Raw genomic sequence first — 20,367 nt, 5'->3', positions numbered from 1 at the left:
GTAATGAGGTAGTTAAAAAAAAAAATCAACTACTTCAGGAAAAAGTCCTACAGGTGGCCCAATATACTCAAAAAGTTGAACTCTAATCTGTAGGTTAGATCTGTAGAGTGATCACAAGGTCCATGTTTCAGGGATGAGGTGACAGAAGTCATCATAAATATTGTGAGAGGAGAGGGTTGCAGAAGAGCCACAGTATTTCCCAGACTGTAAAGTTTCCTCCACTGTCAGGACAGGCCCAGTCCTGGGGAAAGAGCAAGTAGAGCTTGAGACCACAGTGGAATAATATTCTCTAAAAGACCCAGCCAGGCAGGGACAAAGTCCAACACCTGAAATAGCTGCGGGGAGAAGGAAGGAGGAGGAAGAAGGAAAGAAAGAAAGTAGGGAGGGGAAGGAGGAGGAAGGAAAGGAGGGAAGGAAACACTAGACTGAGAAAAGCTTTCAAAGCACGCAGTCCATGAAGAAAAATAAGGATCACTGTTAGCTAAAATTAAGGCTGAGAATCAGAAACTTACATAATAGATATGCCTATTCCACAGTTCTCCTTCCTTCTGATCTTTCCTCAGATATTATAAGCTAGTAAGAAGAACCCAACCTTTCAGACTGAAGCAATGTAATAAGGAAACTGTTTCTGAGCATTTAAAGAAACTTAATGCTCTGGCCAAGTAGCTCAGTTGGTTAGAGCGTCATTTCGGTACCTCAAGGTTGTGAGTTTGATTCCTAGTCAGGGCATATACAAGAATCAGTCAGTGTTTCTCTCTTCTCTGTCCCTCACTTTCCTTTCTCTCCTTCTAAAAATCAATTTTTTAAGAAGTCTATTATCAATTAAAAAATAATATATAAATAAAGAAGTGCCTTCTGTGGTCAGTGTGACACTGAGGAGGTAGAAAGCCTTAGAGGTGATACTAAGAAGGACTTTTCTCCTTTTTACAGTGACTGATGTCACTGACTGATCCTGGCTCACTCCAGATGCATTAGGTAACGTCCTTCGAAACACAAAAGCCAAGACACAACCAGATGTACAAGAGATTTATTGGGGGAAATGTGCACAGAACAAAGAAGAAAGGGATTAGCAGTAGGTGAGGAGGGCTTTCAAGTCTGTGCAAAAAGCATGTGTGACACCCAGAGAGGAGAACACACCGAGCAGGAAGAGCCACGGACTGCAGTGCAGCTCTGCAACAGTATCAACCATGCCGACACAGCACGCCAAGGCAAAGACTGACACAGCGCACCAGGGCAAAGACTGCCTATCAGCAGACCCCTGCATGGGTCAAGAATGGATCCACTCTAGTGACCCTGCTTGGTCGACCAATGGCCTCAGCATGAAAGCTACTACAGATCCCAAAGGTATGGTGGCTGAAGGCTATGGGCAACTATTCCTGTGTGCCAGATACAAGAATCTAAAGTAACCCGCTGACACCACAGCTTGTAGTTAACTTGTACCCTTGCTATGTACGTCATGGAAAGACTGTACCCACTTTGACGATCAGGACTTCTAACCCTGCAGAGCTCAGAAGTACAGGAACAGAAAGCATAAACTTCCCCACCCCTGGGACATGGCACACTATATTAAGGAGGACTATTTGTTTTCTGTTACCACCTCCTATTTCCCAGCCTCATTCTTCCTATTGGGGAAACAAAACCATATTACTAATTCAGTGCATGTAACCGATCCTGAGCTGGAGCCTCATCTGTGCCTTTTGAAGGCCATTCCAACACTCTAAGAGGCCAACTGCCTCTGGATGGTGCAGTCTGTGATACAACCAGTAGATGCCAAGGAACAGGCCCACTCCCACACACCTCTCCCAGCAAAGTAAGTCCCCTATCCTGATGCTACGCTGTATGTGATTCCACACCTGTGGATCAAGGAGCCAACTGGTAGCATTAAACATATACTAAGTTGCCAAGTAAAAATGATTAATTATACTACATGCTAAAGATTGTAAAAAAAAGGCACAGATATTTCCTTAAAAGTGCTTTTAGTCTATAGAGAATCAAATACTCAAAGTAAGGTCTTTTTTTATCATTACTTCTTATGCTAATGACAAGAGCATACAAAGGTTTTTAGGTACTGGTATGCCATTATCACAAAATCTTAACCATAGTCACTGAAAATAGTCAAGCCACACCAAAAATGTATTCATATGCCAAATATTCACTACCTGGCAATAGTTAATACTATCTATCATCTCTAAAATTAATTGGTACAATTCACTAACTTTAGTTACTATTTTTATGAATCCCAAATTTTTATGCTATATAGTTCCAATTCAAAATTTCACAACAAAATAGTAATGTCCATATTGCTATTTTTAAATCATATATCTAAATCAAGTTAAAAAGATATTCAAATTATAAAATTAATGTTACTAAAGTAATATTTATTCAGAGGTTACTAATTAATTTTTTACATTTTTAGATTCAATCTAAAGTTTCTAAATTTTTTATTTAGAAATAAAAAATTTCACTCTGACCCATGTCGCTCAATTGGTTGGGCATCATTCCACAAAGCAAAAGGTCACTGGTTTAATTCCCAGGCAGGGTACATGCCTGTGTACACGTTCAGTCCCCAGTCAGGGAGCATACAAGAGACAACTGATGGATGTTTCTCTCTCACATCAATGTTTCTCACCCTCTCTTTCCCCCTCCCTTCCCCTCTCTCTAAAAATAAATAAATAAACTATTTTTTAAAAAGGGAAAATCTCTAAATTGTCCCAGCAATGTCAGTCCCCTGTCCTGATGCTATGTTGTATGTGATTCCATAATGTGGCCAGGTTTATTATGCTGGTTTCATCTGAGTAAGTAATGAGCTTAGAAAATAAAGTAAACGCACAAGGACAATTTCAAAACAACGTAAAACTCCCAAAGCTGGATAAAAATTAAAATAATTTAAATTCAAAATAATTTTCTTATTACTAAATACCCAGTTTTCTAAGCACAGCCCTTATTTCAACAATGGTCTTATTTAGAGGGAAGAAGGAATCTGCAACTCACCTTTGTACACCATAAGGCCTTTCTAAAATAGGCTCTTTGAATGGAGGTGGAATGTGACCAAAATAATCAGGATAGGCCACTTCTGAATATTCTGGAACAGACTTTGTATTTTTTACAATCTCAATATAGAGATCTGAGTCGTGGAGGGTTGGTCCATCAGAGACTTCAACTGATGCTTGTTCCACTGATGAAGTAGACTCAGTATCGTCATCATCCTCAGTTTCGACTCCAGTACAGCAAAGCTTCCCTAGCTGAACTGTTCTTCCCTCAAACAGAACATTTCCACAAGCAGCCACGTGTGGACACGCTTTAGGGCACGTAACGACGGTAAGAGGGAGATTGTAGTCCTTCTTCATTCCTGCAGTACAACCTGGAGCTGTTTGAGAAGGAATATTCTGCAATGTAATTCGGTCCAAGGCCTTCACAATATCATTGTTGAAGCCATGGACTGATGAAATAGTTCTATTTTGATCACCTAGCTGCTGTTGTAATGTTCTGTCATTATCGTTAACATCTTCTTTTGCCAGATCCATAAAGGCAGGTTTCTTATCACCTTCATCTCCTTTGGGAGACACATTGGCCTTCATTACAACTCCTTTTCTTAAACTGCCTGACTTGCCCGCAGCTTCCTCTCCTGCTGTAGGGACAACAATAGGACCACGTACTTTTCCCTCAAACACTAAAGGCTTTGGTTCTTTGGAGATTAAGTCATAGTCCTTTGAAAATAAAAAATATGTTTTAACTTTTATCTGTAAATATTAAAACGTATTAACAAAACTAAGACCATATTCATTTCATATGCTGCTTTAAAAGTCTAATATGTAAAAATTTTAAAGTTGGATAATACAGTATATTTTAATCTCACTAATAAAAGACACATTACAGGGCAGGGCAAAATTAGTTTTACAACTGTTTGTATGAAAAATAATATAACAACAAATGATACAAGAATAAACTCTATGTTACATGTACTCATAATTGTACACCTCCTTTTGCTCCACTCTGTATTTAACCACAACAAAATTCATTATACTTATTTTACTTTTCCTATTATAAAAATAATTCCTATATATAACAAAAATATGGAGAATTTTTTATAAGTAAAAAATGTAAAAAAAGTAAAAAAAAAGAAATTAAAATCATCCAAAATCCTCTTAAAGAAATCACAACCAAACTGTTACTCACTAATTCAACAAATACACCTGTGCCTGTTTTGTGCCAAGCACTGTTTCAGGAACTTAAAACTCATCACTTAAAAAACACAAAACAACTCTTCCCTTTTGCAGCTTACATTCTTCTAAAGAAGGAGGGGAGAAGACTGTCAACACAACAAGTAATAAACATGATACAAATATATTTTATGGAGTATCAAAGGGTAAAGTGTTATAGCAAAAAAAGAAGGGGGGGGATTACTATGAGTTGAAAGTGCCAGGGGAGCAGAGCTGGGTTGCAATTTTAAATGCCACTGATTAGGGAAACCTCACTGAAATGAAATATAAGCAAAGACAGTGCACAGGACCCAGAGTGGACAAAAGTCTGGTGTGTTCAAAGAACATTAAGGAGGTTAGCATAACTGGAACACAATGAGCAAGATGACTTCAAAAGGTAAAAGAGAGCCAGATATTGTACGGCTTTGCAGGCTACTGTAGGAATTTTGGTTTTTATTTTGAGAGTTTTGAGAAGAGTTTTTTCAGGTCCTATGCGAAAATAACTCACAAATTCCAAAAGACAATGAATTCAAAACAAGAGTTAAAAACAGAGTCCCCATACTTAGTCAACACTACTGGGAAAATGCAAAGCCCTGAGGCTTAAAAAAAAATTCCTAGAAGTGACCAGAAAAAACTTCTTATAAAGTTAAAACATACACTTATCATATCTACTACCCAGCATTTCATTTGTAGGTATTTATTTACCCAAAAGAAATTAAGGAATATTTTCACAAAAAGCTTTGTATACTGATTTTAGTATCAACTTTATTCATAATAACCCAGAACGGCTAACATTCCAATATTCATCAGTAAGAGAATGGAAGAAGAAATTGTGGTATAATCATACAATGAAATATTATCCAGCAATACAGAAAAAATCACGTATCATGTAATACTGTGGGTGAAACTGAAAAACATATGCTGAACAAAAGAAGCCTTACACAGAAAAGCACACACTATATGATTCCAATTGTGAGAAGTTCTGTAACAGGCAAAATTAACCTAGAGTGACAGACAGCAGGTCAGTATTTCCCTGGGCAGGAGATAACAAGATTGAATAAAAGGGCCTAGACAGACCTTCTGGGGTGACAGAAATAATTCTGTATCTTGACTGGGTTGATAGTTACAGAGTTGTGTAAATCTGTAAAAACTTGTTGAGCTTAAATGTATATAATTTATTGCATATAAATTAAACTTCAATAAATTGATTTTAATAAATAAGCCAGAAAAAAAAATGAGACTAAATTTCAAAAGTGAGTACAAAACAAAGACATATTCTGACCAAAGGACAGAAACAGAGATAGTCAAACACTAAAAGACACATTTCAGACAAAAGGAAAATAATTGAGACAGGTCTGCAAAACACGAGTAAATGACAAAAAGGCAGTAAAAATGTGAGTAAATCTTAAAAAGTGAATGTAAAACACAAAGCATCATCATATGGTGTTTTTAAAAGCTAGAGTTATAAGCTTATTGGGGAGGTGATTATAGTTAAAGTATTCTAAATTTCCTTTTTAAAGTAAGAGAAAGAGGAAAAGAAGGCCCTGACTAACTTCAGAATTTAGTAAATATATGTTTCATGTCAAGAGTAACAAATTTTTGCATATATGTCAATACTCAAACTTACACTTTAAATGAATGCAGTTTCTCATATGTAAATTGTACCTCAACAAAGTTTACAATAAAAAGTTACAAGACTGTATAGCTTTCAAATTAATAAGGGTAAAACAAGAAAAAAATCCAGATGAAGGTAAGGAAAGAGACAAAAACAGAGAAAAACAAATGAAAATGCAAAATACAATCTCATGAAGATAAACCCAAATATAAGAATAATGTTATGTACATGATATGCCCTAGTTAATGACAAAGACTCAGACTATATTTTTTTAATCCAACTATATGCTGTTTAAAAGATACACACCTAAGGATATCAAAGTAAATTAAAAAGATTTATTTTGAAAGTAAAAAGATTTTAAAAGATACTAGGGATATAACCAAAATTAATGTAACTGCATTAATATATTTAAAAACCTTTTTGCCTTAAAGTCTTAGAGATAACGAGAGTCACTTCATAAAAATAAAAAATTCAAAAGGAAATCAACTTACATTATACACAATAAATAGTAAGCCTCAAAAATATGTAACAAAAATTGAAAGACCTGCACAGTAACTGATATCACAGGAATACAGATCCATAAAAATAGAAAAGAAGCTATCAACACAATTAACAATTTTTTTTTAATAGGCACATATACAACCATGTCTAACAAGCACAGAATTCTTTCAAGGACAAAAGAAATAACAAAACTTGACAAAATTTAAAACCATAAAATAAGCCTCAAAAGTGTCAAGGGATTATAGGAATAAAGAATTATGTCCTCTTACCCTATAACGCTTTGCAGGAAATAAAATTTAAAGCCAACTCTGACATTACCAGCGAATCAAAGGAAAAAATCATAATGGAAATAAAGTTTCAAAACAAAAGATAATAAAAATACTAAAAATCAAAACTTATGTGATACAGCTAAAACAGGAATTAAAATTTATCACCTAAAAATGCAAATGGTGGAAAAGAAGGCTGAAAAGTACTACATGCCTATCTTAAAATGTTAATATTACAAAATAAAATAATTTTTTTTAAAAAAGAACAAAAGCTGAGAAAATCAAGACATAGCACTGTGAGAATATTGTTTGGAAATATGGAGATTAACTTCAAAAATATGCTAAAAGTGGCTGTAGAAAATAGCAAGTGAGAAGGGGACAACAGTTTTCCTGAACAAACTGTGAAAACTGTCTGACTCTTAATACTCTGACCATGTATACATAACTTTAATAAAAATCAAAAACCAATTAAAAGAGAGAAAAAAAGAAAAAGAAAAATAACAAAAGTCCATATGGTAAATGTCAGTCATCATGCATGCTATCACAGATTTAAAAAAGAAAAAAAAGGGCTCTGAGGAAAAGATGGCGGAGGAGTGAATGGGAGTCACGCTGACCTCCTCCCCCGAAGACCAAACTGGAATTGCGACTAAATAGTGGAGTAATCACCTGGAAAACAATGGAACGATCGTGGGAGGGGAGCCTTGGAGCCGCGGACAGACAGTGGATTCAACTCTCACACATCCCAACGGGTGAGAAGTGCAGTGGAGGCTCGAGAGAGTGGGCTGGGTGCCCACGGGCACTGGCACCAGAGGGACATTGAAACGGCCAGTTAGCTCCCTCCGAGAAGAACGGGATCTGAATCATAAACAGGGAGCTCTAAACTCCAGCAGCTAAAACCAAGAAAATCCAAACAAAACGCAACCCCGAAAAGCTTAGGGGCGCTCTCTGCCAGAGACAGGTGGCTGGGAATGCAAAGAGACATTTAAAGGGCCAACGCAAAAGTTGCAGTGGCAATCACCCTCCTTGATCTCTGAGGTAGAGGCGGTAGCAGGGTGGACTGGTGCCTGGGAAAAGACTGGTGAGGAAAACTTTGTGAAGAGAACTGAGACGGCAGCCGGTGGAGCCCAGGGGATAACAAACCTCCCACTCTGCACCTACCATCTCGCTCAGGCATAAGGGAATCAATTAACCTGCCTTTTGTGCGCTTTGCACACAGCTTGTACACCTGTGAGCTCCGGGACTGAGTGCAGACTGGCTGGGAGAGCCTTGAGGAGAAACTGGAGACAGAGACATTGGGGAAAGAACGGGAGGAGGAACCGGGGAGTCCCGACTCCCTCCCCGTTCTGTAGTCTCCATTGTGGGCTGGAAAGGCAAACCCCCAAAGAGGCAGAAGCGGGGCGCGCATGAACCAGACTGCCTGCGATTGAAACGCAGTCCACACAGGGGTTGGATCCTTGGCCGAAGGGGTCACAGAACTGATCAGAGACCCCTGAGGAGAGACTGCAAATGGAGGCGTTGGGGACAGAATGGGAGGAAGAACCGGGGAGTCCCGACTACTTCTCCTTTACGTAGTCTCTACTGCGCAGGAAGAAGCCACACCCCCAAAGAGCCAAAAGCCAAAAAGCACACAACAGACACCTCAAAACCACCCAGTGCAGGCGCGCACACTTGCGCCGAGTGGCCGGTGAGGGTTGGTGAGCGTGTGTGTGTGGACCCGCGCAGGCTGGCCGGGGCTCGCACGGGCTGGCGAGGGCTCCCACAGGTTGGCACCAACATGGCCTGCAAGGGAGTGCACAGAGCCGGGAGGGCAGGCGTAAATTGACCCGCCCAGCCCGCGATTGCGGATCGGCTCACAGAATTAGTAGATCCAGGGCCGAAGGGGTCACAGAGCTGCCCAGAGTCCCTAGAGGCGAGACCGGAGACAGGATTAACCAGAGGGTCCTGGAGCTGACTTCCTCCCATTTCCGTAGTCTCCATTTGGCAAGGGCAAGCAATGCACCCAAAGAGCCAAAAACGGGGAAAGCACACAATAGAAGACCCTAAACTGACCAGTTCCAGGGTGCTCACCTCCCAGGGGGGCCAGACGAGTACACGAGGTCGCAAATAAGCCCCCTGGGCTGGGGCAAGCACGGGCAAGCCCAGGTGGGCAGGGGATCCTGCCAGGCCTGGGAACGCGATCAGGGAGCTGGCAGCAGAGTGCAGAGCGATCCACAGAAATAGTCCATCCTTGGCCAAAGAGGTCACAGACCTGCGCAAAGCATGGGTCAGACACACACAGTAGACTCCTGGAACGCTCAAACAAACGACCCAAGGTCATATAGGGTCAACAACTGACATCATCAGAGGCAGGCCCAGAAAGAAAAGTAAAGGGAAAAATGAAAAAGAACCACCTAATACCATAGAAGTTTAACCCACAAAGTCAGGGAATCTAAAGACGGCCCAATTGAAGCAGAAGCATAAATAAATAAATTAATTAATTAATTAATTAATTAAATAAATAACTTAACAGACTCTCACAAAATGGGAAGAAAAAGAAGTTCCCCCCAAATGAGTGGAAAAGGGGACTCCTCAAAGAGAGAGCTAAATGAAATAGAGGCAAGGGAACTATCACATATTGAATTCAAAACAATGGTTCAAAGGAAGCTCAATGAGCTCAGCCAGCTCAAAGATAACTATGAGAAACTGCAGAGAAACTATCAGGATCTTACAACAAACTATATCAACCTGGAAAAGGACCTAGAAACTATGAAGAAGGCACAAGAATACCATTTCTGAATTGAAGAACACGGTAGAAGGAATTCAAAGCAGGCTGGATGAAGCTGAGGATCAAATCAGTGAGATGGAGGATAAGGTAGAAAAAAGCTCCCAGAAAGAACAAGAAATGAAAAAAAGACTCAAAAGGAATGAAGAGGCATTTAGGGAAATGCAGGACAACCTGAAACGCAATAATATCCGTATAATAGGGATACCAGAAGGAGAAGAAGAGGAGCAAGGGATAGAGAACCTCCTTGAAAAAGTAATGATGGAAAATTTCCCTAATTTGAGGAGAGAAAGGCTCTCATGCATCCAGGAGGCACAGAGGACCCCACTCAAGAGCGCCCCAAGGAGGTCCACTCCAAGGCACATCATTAAAATGGCAACTATCAAAGACAAAGAGAGAATTCTCAAGGCAGCAAGGGAGAAGGAGAAAGTAACATACAAGGGGGCCCCGATATGCCTAGGAGCTGACTTCTCAACAGAAACACTACAAGCCAGAAGGGAATCGCAACAAATATTCCAAGTCATGAAAAGCAAGGGCCTACAGCCAAGGCTGCTCTACCCAGCAAGGCTCTCAATTAAAATAGGAGGGGAAATACAGAGTTTCCCAGACAAGAGAAGACTAAAAGAATACATCTCTACCAAACCAGCACTCCAAGATATGCTAAGGGGACTGGTTTAAGCAGATGAAGGAAAAGAATGAGACAGAGAGGAACACAGGTACAAAGAGAAAAGATGAGTAAGTTTCTATCAGTAATATCTCTCAACGTGAATGGACTAAATGCCCCAGTCAAAAGACACAGGGTAGCTGAATGGATAAGAAAACATGACCCACACATATGCTGCCTACAAGAGACCCACCTCAGAGCAAAAGACCTACACAGATTGAAAGTAAAGGGATGGAAAAAAAATATTCCAAGCAAATGGGCAAGAGAAAAAGGCCGGGGTTGCCATACTTGTATCAGACAAAGTAGACTTCAAAACAAAGGCCATAAAAAGAGACCCAGAGGGGCACTTTATACTACTTAAAGGAAGAATCTATCAAGAAGACATAAACACTGTAAACTTATATGCTCCCAATATAGGAGCCCCCAAGTCTATAAGGAAATTGTTGGATGACTTCCAAAAAGATACAGACAGCAACACACTGATAGTAGGGGATTTCAACACCCCACTGTCAAAAATGGACAGATCTTCCAAACAAAACATTAATAAACATATTGTGGCGCTGAATGATGCATTGAATCAAATAGACTTAACTGACATATATACAACCTTACATCCCAAAGAAAAAAAATACACATTCTTCTCAAATGCTCACGGCAGTTTTTCAAAGATAGACCACATGACAGGACACAAAGCAAACCTCAGCACATTCAGGAAAACTGAAATAATACCAAACTTTTTCTCAGACCACAAGGGCTTGAAACTGGAAATCAACCTCAAAGAGAAACTTCAAAAACTTGCAAACTCATGGAGACTGAACAGTAGACTATTAAACAATGAATGGGTCAATAATGAGAGAAGAGAAGAAATCAAAAAATTTCTGGAAACAAATGAAAATGAACAGACAACAGTCCAAAACCTATGGGATACAGCAAAGGCAGTCCTGAGAGGGAAGTTGATAGCAATACAGGCTTACCTAAAAAAGTAAGAAACATTTCAAATAAAAGACCTAACACTACAACTTCAAGAACTGGAGAGACAACAACAAATAAATCCCAGAGCAAGTAGAAGGAAGGAAATAGTCAAGATTAGAGCAGAACTGAATGACATAGAGATAAAAAGAACAATTCAAAGGATCAACCAGTCCAGAAGCTGGTTCTTTGAAAAGATAAATAAAATTGACAAGCCTTTAAGTAGACTCATTAAGAATAAAAGGGAGAGGACCCAAATTAATAATATCAGAAATGAAAGAGGAGAAATAACAACTGATACCACAGAAATACAAAGGACTGTAAGAAACTGCTATGAACAATTATATGCCAAGAAATTCGAAAACCTTGGTGAAATGGACAAATTTTTAGAAAAGTATAATCTTCCAACACTGAAGGAGGAAGAAACAGAAAGCTTGAACAGACCGATAACAGCTGGGGAAATTGAAGCAGTAATCAAGAAACTCCCGGCACACAGAAGCCCACGGCCGGACGGTTTCACAGGAGAATTTTACAAAACATTTAAGGAAGAGCTAACCCCTGTCCTTCTCAGACTATTCCAAAAAATCCAAGAGAAGGGAAGACTCCCAGACTCATTCTATGAGCCCAGCACCACCCTGATCCCAAAACCAGATAAAGACCCTACAAAGAAAGAAAACTACAGGCCAATTTCACTCATGAACATAGATGCTAAAATCCTCAACAAAATATTGGCAAACCGCATCCAGCAATACATTAAAAAGATTATCCACCACATTCAAGTGGGATTCATCCCAGGCACGCAGGGATGGTTCAATATACGCATATCAGCAAACGTGATACATCACAAAATAAAAGAAAAGACAAAAACCACATGATCATCTCGATAGACGCAGAAAAAGCATTCGATAAGGTACAGCACCCATTTATGATCAAAACACTCAGCAAAATGGGAATCAATGGGGCATTCCTCAACATAATAAAGGCCATATATGAAAAACCTACAGCCAATATCATACTCAACGGGCAAAAACTGAAAGCTTTCCCACTAAGATCGGGAACATGACAAGGATGTCCGGCTCTCACCGCTTCTTTTCAACATCGTATTGGAAGTCCTAGCCACAGCGGTCAGACAAGAGAAAGAGATAAAAGGCATCCAAATAGGAAAGGAGGAAGTAAAGCTATCATTGTCTGCAGATGACATGATAGTGTACATAGAGAACCCTGTAGACTCTACCAAAAAACTCCTCAACCTAATAAGTGAATTTGGCAAAGCAGTAGGATACAAGTCAATATTCAGAAATTGAAGGCGTTTTTGTACACCAGCAATGAAATAGAAGAAGAAATCAGGAAAAAAAATACCATTCGGTATAGCAACAAGAAAAATAAAGTACCTAGGAATAAATTTAACCAAAGAGGTAAAAGACCTGAATGCAGAAAACTATACAACACTGAAGAAAGAAATTAAGGAAGACAGAAATAAATGGAAGCATATACCGTGCTCATGGATTGGAAGAATTAATATCATCAAAATGTCCATACTACCCAAAGCAATTTATAGATTCAATGCAATCCCTATTAAGATACCAATGACATATTTCACAGAAATAGAACAGACATTTCAAAAATTTATATGGAACCATAAAGGACCCCGAATAGCCGCAGCAATTTTGAGAAAGAAAAACAAAGTAGGAGGGATCACAATACCGGACATCAAACTATACTACAAAGCCACTATACTCAAAACAATCTGGTACTGGCACAAGAACAGATCCATAGACCAGTGGAACAGAATAGAAAGCCCAGAAATAAGCCCAGGTCTCTATGGGCATCTAATATTTGACAAAGGGGGCAGAAGCATAAAATGGAGCAATAAAAGCCTCTTCAACAAATGGTGTTGGGAGAGCTGGACAGCTACATGCAAAAAATTGAAATTGGATCATGAGCTGACACCATACACAAAAATAAACTCAAGATGGATAAAAGACTTAAATATAAGTCACAACACCATAAAAGTCCTAGAGGAGAACATTGGCAGGAAACTCTCAGATAACCCACGCAGCAATTTTTTTACTGATATGTCTCCTAAAGCAAGGGACATAAAGGAAAGAATAAACAAGTGGGATCTCATCAAAATAAGAAGCTTCTGCACGGCAAAAGAAAACATCAGCAAAATGAAAAGGGAGCCAACCGTATGGGAAAATATATTCACCAACGATACATCAGATAGAGGTTTGATCTCCAAGATACATAAATAACACTCGACTCCACTCCAAGACAACAAACAATCCAATCAAAAAATGGGCAAAGGACCTGGGAGATGCTTTTCCAAGGAGGAGATACAGAGGGCCCAGAGGCATTTGAAAGGATGCTCAGCATCACTAGCCATCAGAGAAATGCAGATCAAAACCACCATGAGGTAACACCTCACACCGGTCAGAATGGCCATCATAAACAGATCCACAAACAACAGGTGCTGGCGAGGCTGTGGAGAAAAGGGAACCCTAGTCCACTGTTGGTGGGAATGCAGATTGGTGCAGCCATTGTGGAAGGCAGTGTGGAATTTCCTCAAAAACCTGAAAATGGAACTGCCTTTTGACCCAGTGATTCCCCTGCTGGGACTATACCCTAAGAATCCCAAAATGCCAATTCAAAAGAACCTATGCACCCCAATGTTCATAGCAGCACAATTTACAATAGCCAAGTGTTGGAAGCAACCTAAATGCCCATTAGTAGTTGATTGGACCAAAAAATTATGGTACATTTACACAATGGAATACTACGCAGCAGAAAGAAAAAAAGAACTACTAAACTTCGCGACAGCATGGATGGAACTTGAGAGCATTTTGCTAAGTGAAATAAGCCAGGGGGTGAAAGACAAATACCGTATGATCTCACCTATAAGCGGAACCTAACCAACAATACAAAAATGCAAGGAAAATAAGACCAGCAACATTGAAAGGAAAAGAAACCAACAGAGACAAGAGGGAAGAAGGGAGGGGGGTGGGGAAAAGGAAGGGAAGGGGAAAGTCAAGGAACATATAGCAAGGACTCATGGACAAAACCAAAGGGGAAGAGCTGAGGGAGGGAGGGAGGGGGCAAGGGAAAGTGGTGGGGGGAGGGAGGGAGGGAGGAAGGGAAGGGAAGGGAAGGGAAGGGAAGGGAAGGGAAGGGGAGGGAGGGAGGGAGGGAGGGAAGGGAAGGAAGATAAGTGCCTCTGTGCCAGGCACTGTTCTAAGCTCTGTAAAGAACCCCCCCCAAAAAAAAAAGCTGTGAAAATGCAAAATTTTGACACTTCCCATATTGTGCCATCATGAAACAAAAGCAAATGAAACTGTAATTGTCATTATGAATAAATAATCATAGTTTTCAAAGCATGCAAGTTTCCCTCAGAAAGTACGTTGATAATTACTTTAGTAACTCCATATGTGTTGCCTTCAAATGCATTCACTTTGCTTCCATCTGGCCACTGAATAACAGATCTAACACATCTGGAAACAAAGTGGGTGGTGTTCAGGTTTCAAACACATACATCAAGTAATTTTAAGCTTAACTGGTTGATGTTGAAATTGACATGCAAATCAAAGTGTAAAGTCCTTATATGAATTTCATTTATGTTTATCTCATGACCTGCCGGTATTTGATATAATGATGGCTGGAAAAAAATTCTTTCAAACACTTCCTATCTAGCACCAACTGGTATTTTTAATTCTCAAAAGTACATTACTTAAATACTGCTGTCTATATGTAGCTGCAACACAGACTTCAAAAAACAGACTAAAGGCCCTGGCCAGGTAGCTTAGTTGGTTAGAGTGTCGACCTGATATACCAAGGTTGCAGGTTTGGTCCCTGATCAGGATATATGTAAGAATCAACCAATGAATGCATAAATAAATGGAACAAATCAATGTTTCTCTCTCTCTCTTGCACTCTCTCTCCTCCCATTCCTCTCTCTAAAAATCAATAAATAAAAATGTTTAAAAACTAGATACCAAAGTATTTGAACAGCGTATTCCTCTGAAACCTAAAAATCAGATAGTCAAGTGTCAACACAACTACTTTAGTAACCATTTCCCATTATGTAAATAAAAGATAATGTGCTATTTCCTCCAACCATGCTATAGAAATAGAGGTAACTATTCTACGTAAAACTTTATGGCAAAATAAAAAATGTATTAACTATGTACTATCTGAAATATTGAAGTAGCATATTTTGCTTAAACACAATAAAAAAGAGTATTTACTTGGGAAGATTTTCCAGAGATTTCTCACTGAGACAAATCTGCCTTTACCATCTGACCCTGAACACACCAAGTTAGACCAAAATAGAAACCTGTTCTAGCAGCGGCCAAAACAAAGGGCAAGTTGGTCAGCTGTTCATAGATAGCTACCAAGCAAGAAACCGTCAAGGGTAACCTACTGCAGGTGACAAACTAATAGGCAGACATACAAGAAGACCTCATCATTGTAGCCTGCGAGAAAAAAAGAACTGTCTTGCGAAAGAATTAAGAATCAAAATTCTGGCCTTCACACCCACTAAAAAATTGTTCCTCTCTATTCCTACCATTTTTAATCACATTATATAGTTCTCATACGCATACAGAGAAGAAAATGGGTGATTCCTTCACATAATAATCAATTTCTTCCCCAAATCTCTTCCACAATGCTTTTTTGCTTTGAGTTAACAGTATTTGTTATCTCTGTGATTTTATTTCTAAGTAGTTCTCACCTGGTCAGAAAGTGCTAAAAGAGCAGCCAGATACTTCCTATAGGTTGACTGTAAGAAAATCACTCTGTATCCTTTTCCAAATGCCCCTTTCTATCTTCTTTTTTTCTCCTTTTTAACACCCTCTCTTTCATTCCTGCTTTTTTTTAGTATGGCTGATTTCAGAGTATCTTCCCATACCCCAAATATATGGGGCTGGGGGGAACCAAGACACTGGGGAAGGGGCAAGGAGGGCAACTGGGTGGTTCTTCTGCAGCCAAACTGGTAAGTTCCCAAAGAAAAACCTGAATAATGAGAACTGTGAAATGTAAACATTAGCTAGCAAGTATTTCTCTTATTTCTCACATATGACCTCACCTTAAAGTCTTTTTATTTCAGCAACTGGGAACTATCAATATATGGAATTTAGGGGCATGGGGGTTTGTAGCAAGATATAAATAAATCTGACATTATCTGCTTCAAACTCTTTATTTTACAGTTCAAGACCCTACACGCTTTCAGACTCATCCAAAGATCTACCACAAGCAAACAGCACAGTCAGAATAAGACACTAGATCTAATAACTGTCATCATCAATCAGCTTTACTTGCTGTTTAATCCAGGCTGAATAATTGTATTCCAGTAAAAAAAAAAAAAAAAAAATGAGGGTAAGAAATGTTAACAAGAAGTCACTCTCCCTATGAATCAACTTGGATTTAAAGACTTTGAGTTGCCTTCCTCTCTCCCAGACATTCCAAAATTCTACAATCACTTTCAAGAAAAAAAATTCATCATGCATAAACTATACATACTTTAAATTTAGCAGCTTCTTAGCTCTCATCTCCCCTTAGCTGAATGCAACTGATACAAAGACAACTTTAAAATAAGATTTTGAAATGCCATTTTAAAGAATAATTGTTATTTTTTTAATATACATATATTTTTTATCCTCACTTGAGGACTTCTTTTTCATTGCTTTTAGAGAAAGAGGAAGGGAGAGAAAGACACACTCGTGCAAGAGAGAAGCATCAATTGGTTGCCTCCTGTACACACCAGAACGGGGACTCGAACCTGCAACCTAGGTATGTGCCCTGACTGGGAACCAAACCCACAACATTTTAGTTTTGGAACTACACCCCAGCCAACTGAGCCACAATGGCCAGGGCTAGAATATTTTTTAAGGAGTAAAACACTATGTCAATTAAATGAACTAGTCCCCTCATTTTACTGATAAGCAATTTATACCCAGAATGTTGAAGTAATTGTCCAATGTCACTCAGAAAAGCAATACTACCTTCATTTTGGAGAAATGAAAACAGTGATTATACACCGAAGGGAGGAAAAAAATTTTCTTTCTTAAAATCAGGTAAAATGCTGAATTTTCTATATTTATACCTGAAAATCATCAACAAGCTCAGGGAAAAGGTGTTCATACATTTTAAGTTCTTCTATTGTTCGTCCTGGTTCTTGCTGGGGCTTTAGTTTGTTAATATCTGTTTCAATATCATCATTCTGAAAGAGTAAAAATGGCATGTCACCAGTTAAGAAAAATAAAAATTACAGAATACATTTCAGATTTAAAGATTTCCAAATTATTAATTACATGTAATTACCGAATGATTACTGAATAAAGCCTATACTAATTTTAGTGTAAATTAAAATTTGCTTGTATTTTTGGGTTGTTGTGTTTTCACTGTTTTGGTTATTTTGATTTTGTCAAAGGTTATTCTAATAATAACATGGTATTTGGGCTCCTTAAGATAGAAAAACTAGTGTCAAAGGCAAGACTAAAGTATGTTTCCCCATTCTCCCCAATTGTCATAATTTTGCTGATATTAAAGGAAAACTTAAGTACTAAATTGAAAAACATAAGTATATGATGGTGTTGGTGATAATCAAAATAACTAACATTTACTGGGCACTGAAAATATATGAAGCACTATGCTAAGGATTTTAAGTATATTATCTAATTTAATTTGCGTAAGAACACTACGAAGTAAAAGCATCATTACCTCCACTTAACTGAGGAGGAAAAAGATAGAGTTTAAGGGGCTTGCTCAAAATTACACAGCTTGCAAACAGAGGAGCCAGAAGGTCATAGTAGTCAGAGACGCCAGAGCATACACTGTTAGTCAACATAATGCATTGCCCCAAGGGAGGGTAATGATTACCATGCACTCGTATTTCACAGTCAATAAAGTGCCCTTAAAAAAAACTCAGTGTCGCTATTCACTCTGTTTTTCAGGGAAAAGAAAAGGAGTGGAACAGCCAGAAATTATCTCCATGACCCTTTGGGAAAGAAGATGGTAAGTTTAAAGGAGAAATATGACCTCAGAGAAACAAGGTATGTATCCAGGAGCAACTTGGTCTGTATCTGTTTAAAGAGCTAAGTAATGTACACCATGCTGTGAAGACAAGCGTCAGTTTACCTACTACCCAAGCTATTCTCTAGGGCCCTCAACAACTCTGGCCTCACACAATGCAAACTCATTACCACCTTCATTGTTGGTTAGAGAGAGACAATTATACCTCCTAATAATTTTCAATTGGTATTGACTGTAAGAGAAATTCTGCATTTCTCTTACTACCACAGTTAACTACTTATATTTTGGCCTTATTCTACTATGCTTCAATCCTTAAGATGCTTTATATACATGCACCTGACTATAAATATAGTCATTTCCTAAATATAATACATTTCTTATTAATAAGTAATTTAAAAAGAAAAACATACTACGTATTTCTTGTATTTCATATTCAGGAATTTAATTATTTTTTGTATAACCAATACAAAGATTTTCCCCCTTGCCATAAATAATAAAGACTGGCTTTACTTAAAGAGTATCATCTTAATTACTGTATCATTATTGTGTAATTATTATTACATGAATATGTAATTTCATATATCTTAAATTATGCATTGATGAATCAAATATATAAATTCCTTGATTAACATCTAATAAAGTAGACAAATGCTTTCAAAGTAACAAAAAATTTTACAGAGGCATTATATTCTTTAGCCATACTAGATCAATATTCAATATTATTTTTTTGAAAATATAGCCTTATATGGGTGGCTCTCTACTGTAGGAAAACAAAAAAGAATTGACCTGTAAATAGTATTAAATCTTCCAATCCATAAACATGTTATATCTATCCATTTCTTCAGATCATCTATGATTTCTTTAATGAGTGTTTTGTGATTGTCAAGATAAAAATTTCTGCATATATTATATAAGATATATACCTAAGTGATGAATGGTTTGGTGCTTTTGTAATTGGTACTTCAAAGTGCTTTTTCACTTTCTACATCTTCATCGATAATTCATATAAATATAATTCTAATATATTTTATATTTATATACAGAATAAAAACTCCTTTAATATTAAAAAAATGAATTTACCTGTAAAACAAACATGGTGAGAAAAGAATGCATTGGTCCTTTTCAGACCAATGCATTCAATGCAACATCATTTTCTCTTTCAATATCTTACTGTCCATAGTCGGCCGTGATAAAAAGATGTGAACAGAACAAATTAATCTATCATGAGCTATATTTATTTAGCTAATCTTTGTTTTACAACTGTGTATACAAGAGAGAAATTTATACTAACCTTAAAATTTTGATCTAGGTCATCTTCATTTTCAGTTTCATTTTCAGCTTCTAAATCATTATCATCGTTGTCATCACTTTCATCTACTACGTCATCCACTGTGATACAAAATGTGCTATAAGTAAGTAGGTCAGAGGTGAGCATTCTACAACATGCACATCGAAAGGTACAATGTTTTTATTTATATGTATATATGTGTATTTCAATCACCAAAGGAAAATTAAATGAAATTTCTTATTAAAAATATCAATAAGGCTGTCCCAGTTGTTGAAAACCCTATGAGATAAAGTGAAAACGCTTTAAAATTTGGAGAAATGAATGAGTTTTTTACTAATGTTTTGTTTTTAAGATTTAATAATGTCTGATGTTGCAACAGACTGAATGAGGCATTTTTTTCCTCTTCATGCTATATCTGAATAACTTATTTCATCCCTTTTACAATTCAGTTCCTATTTATACGTGTCAATGACTACCATGTGCCAGGTACTGTGCTGTACGCTGGGAATTTTTTAAAAGGCCTGTAAATACAGTCCCTTCTCTCAGGGGAGCTCATGAGGTTAAAAAGTAGAAGTGAGTAAATAAATAATTATATTTAAAAAGATACACATTAATGAAGGCATATACTTAAAAATGCTATGGGAAAGCAAGGGATGGAATAAACTAACTGCAAACTGCTTGGGGCCAAGGGGCCATCAGTAGTCATTTAACAGTACAGGCAATGACTCGGCAATAACACGAAAATACAGCGGCTTTTTAAGTACGGGTGGATAGTGTGAATTTAAAAAAGAAAGAAAAAATGCTAAAATAAAAAAACTTAGATGATATCATTGGGAAATGATACGTTAAACATGACAACATTTATGCTTGGGAAAGTACTAATAGAGGCAAATAAGAATGAGAAAATGAATGTAGTAGGCCATGTAGTTTAGACTTTTAACCTGTAGAAGATAAACACTGAGGATTTTGAAGAGGAGAATGAATGAATTCAACTCATGTTTTGCAAAAGATCACTTGGGCAGATGTGAGAGAGGGGGCACGTATGTGGAGGGACACCAATTAATGCAGGAAAAGGCAA

The 20,367-nt window shown here is 37.9% G+C and overlaps 1 protein-coding gene across 4 annotated transcripts in view; it reads right to left on the bottom strand.

Moving 5' to 3' along the window:
• AGTPBP1 (ATP/GTP binding carboxypeptidase 1) overlaps positions 1 to 20,367 on the bottom strand; it is a 147,096-nt gene that overhangs the window by 52,925 nt on the left and 73,804 nt on the right. For all 4 annotated transcript variants that reach the window (XM_054582945.1, XM_054582944.1, XM_054582946.1 and 1 more), the window contains 3 exons: positions 19,293 to 19,390; positions 17,073 to 17,189; positions 2,992 to 3,707 (listed from right to left, as the gene is read on the bottom strand). In XM_054582945.1, coding sequence (XP_054438920.1) covers positions 2,992 to 3,707; positions 17,073 to 17,189; positions 19,293 to 19,390 — 931 coding nt within the window. The remainder of the gene's footprint in view (positions 1 to 2,991; positions 3,708 to 17,072; positions 17,190 to 19,292; positions 19,391 to 20,367) is intronic.

This window comes from Pteronotus mesoamericanus, unplaced genomic scaffold, assembly GCF_021234165.1.
Source record: "Pteronotus mesoamericanus isolate MK-2021 breed Mesoamerican mustached bat unplaced genomic scaffold, CSHL_Meso_final contig_73, whole genome shotgun sequence".
Classification (NCBI taxonomy): Eukaryota; Metazoa; Chordata; class Mammalia; order Chiroptera; family Mormoopidae; genus Pteronotus; species Pteronotus mesoamericanus.
This window is presented reverse-complemented; position numbering and strand designations above follow the sequence as displayed.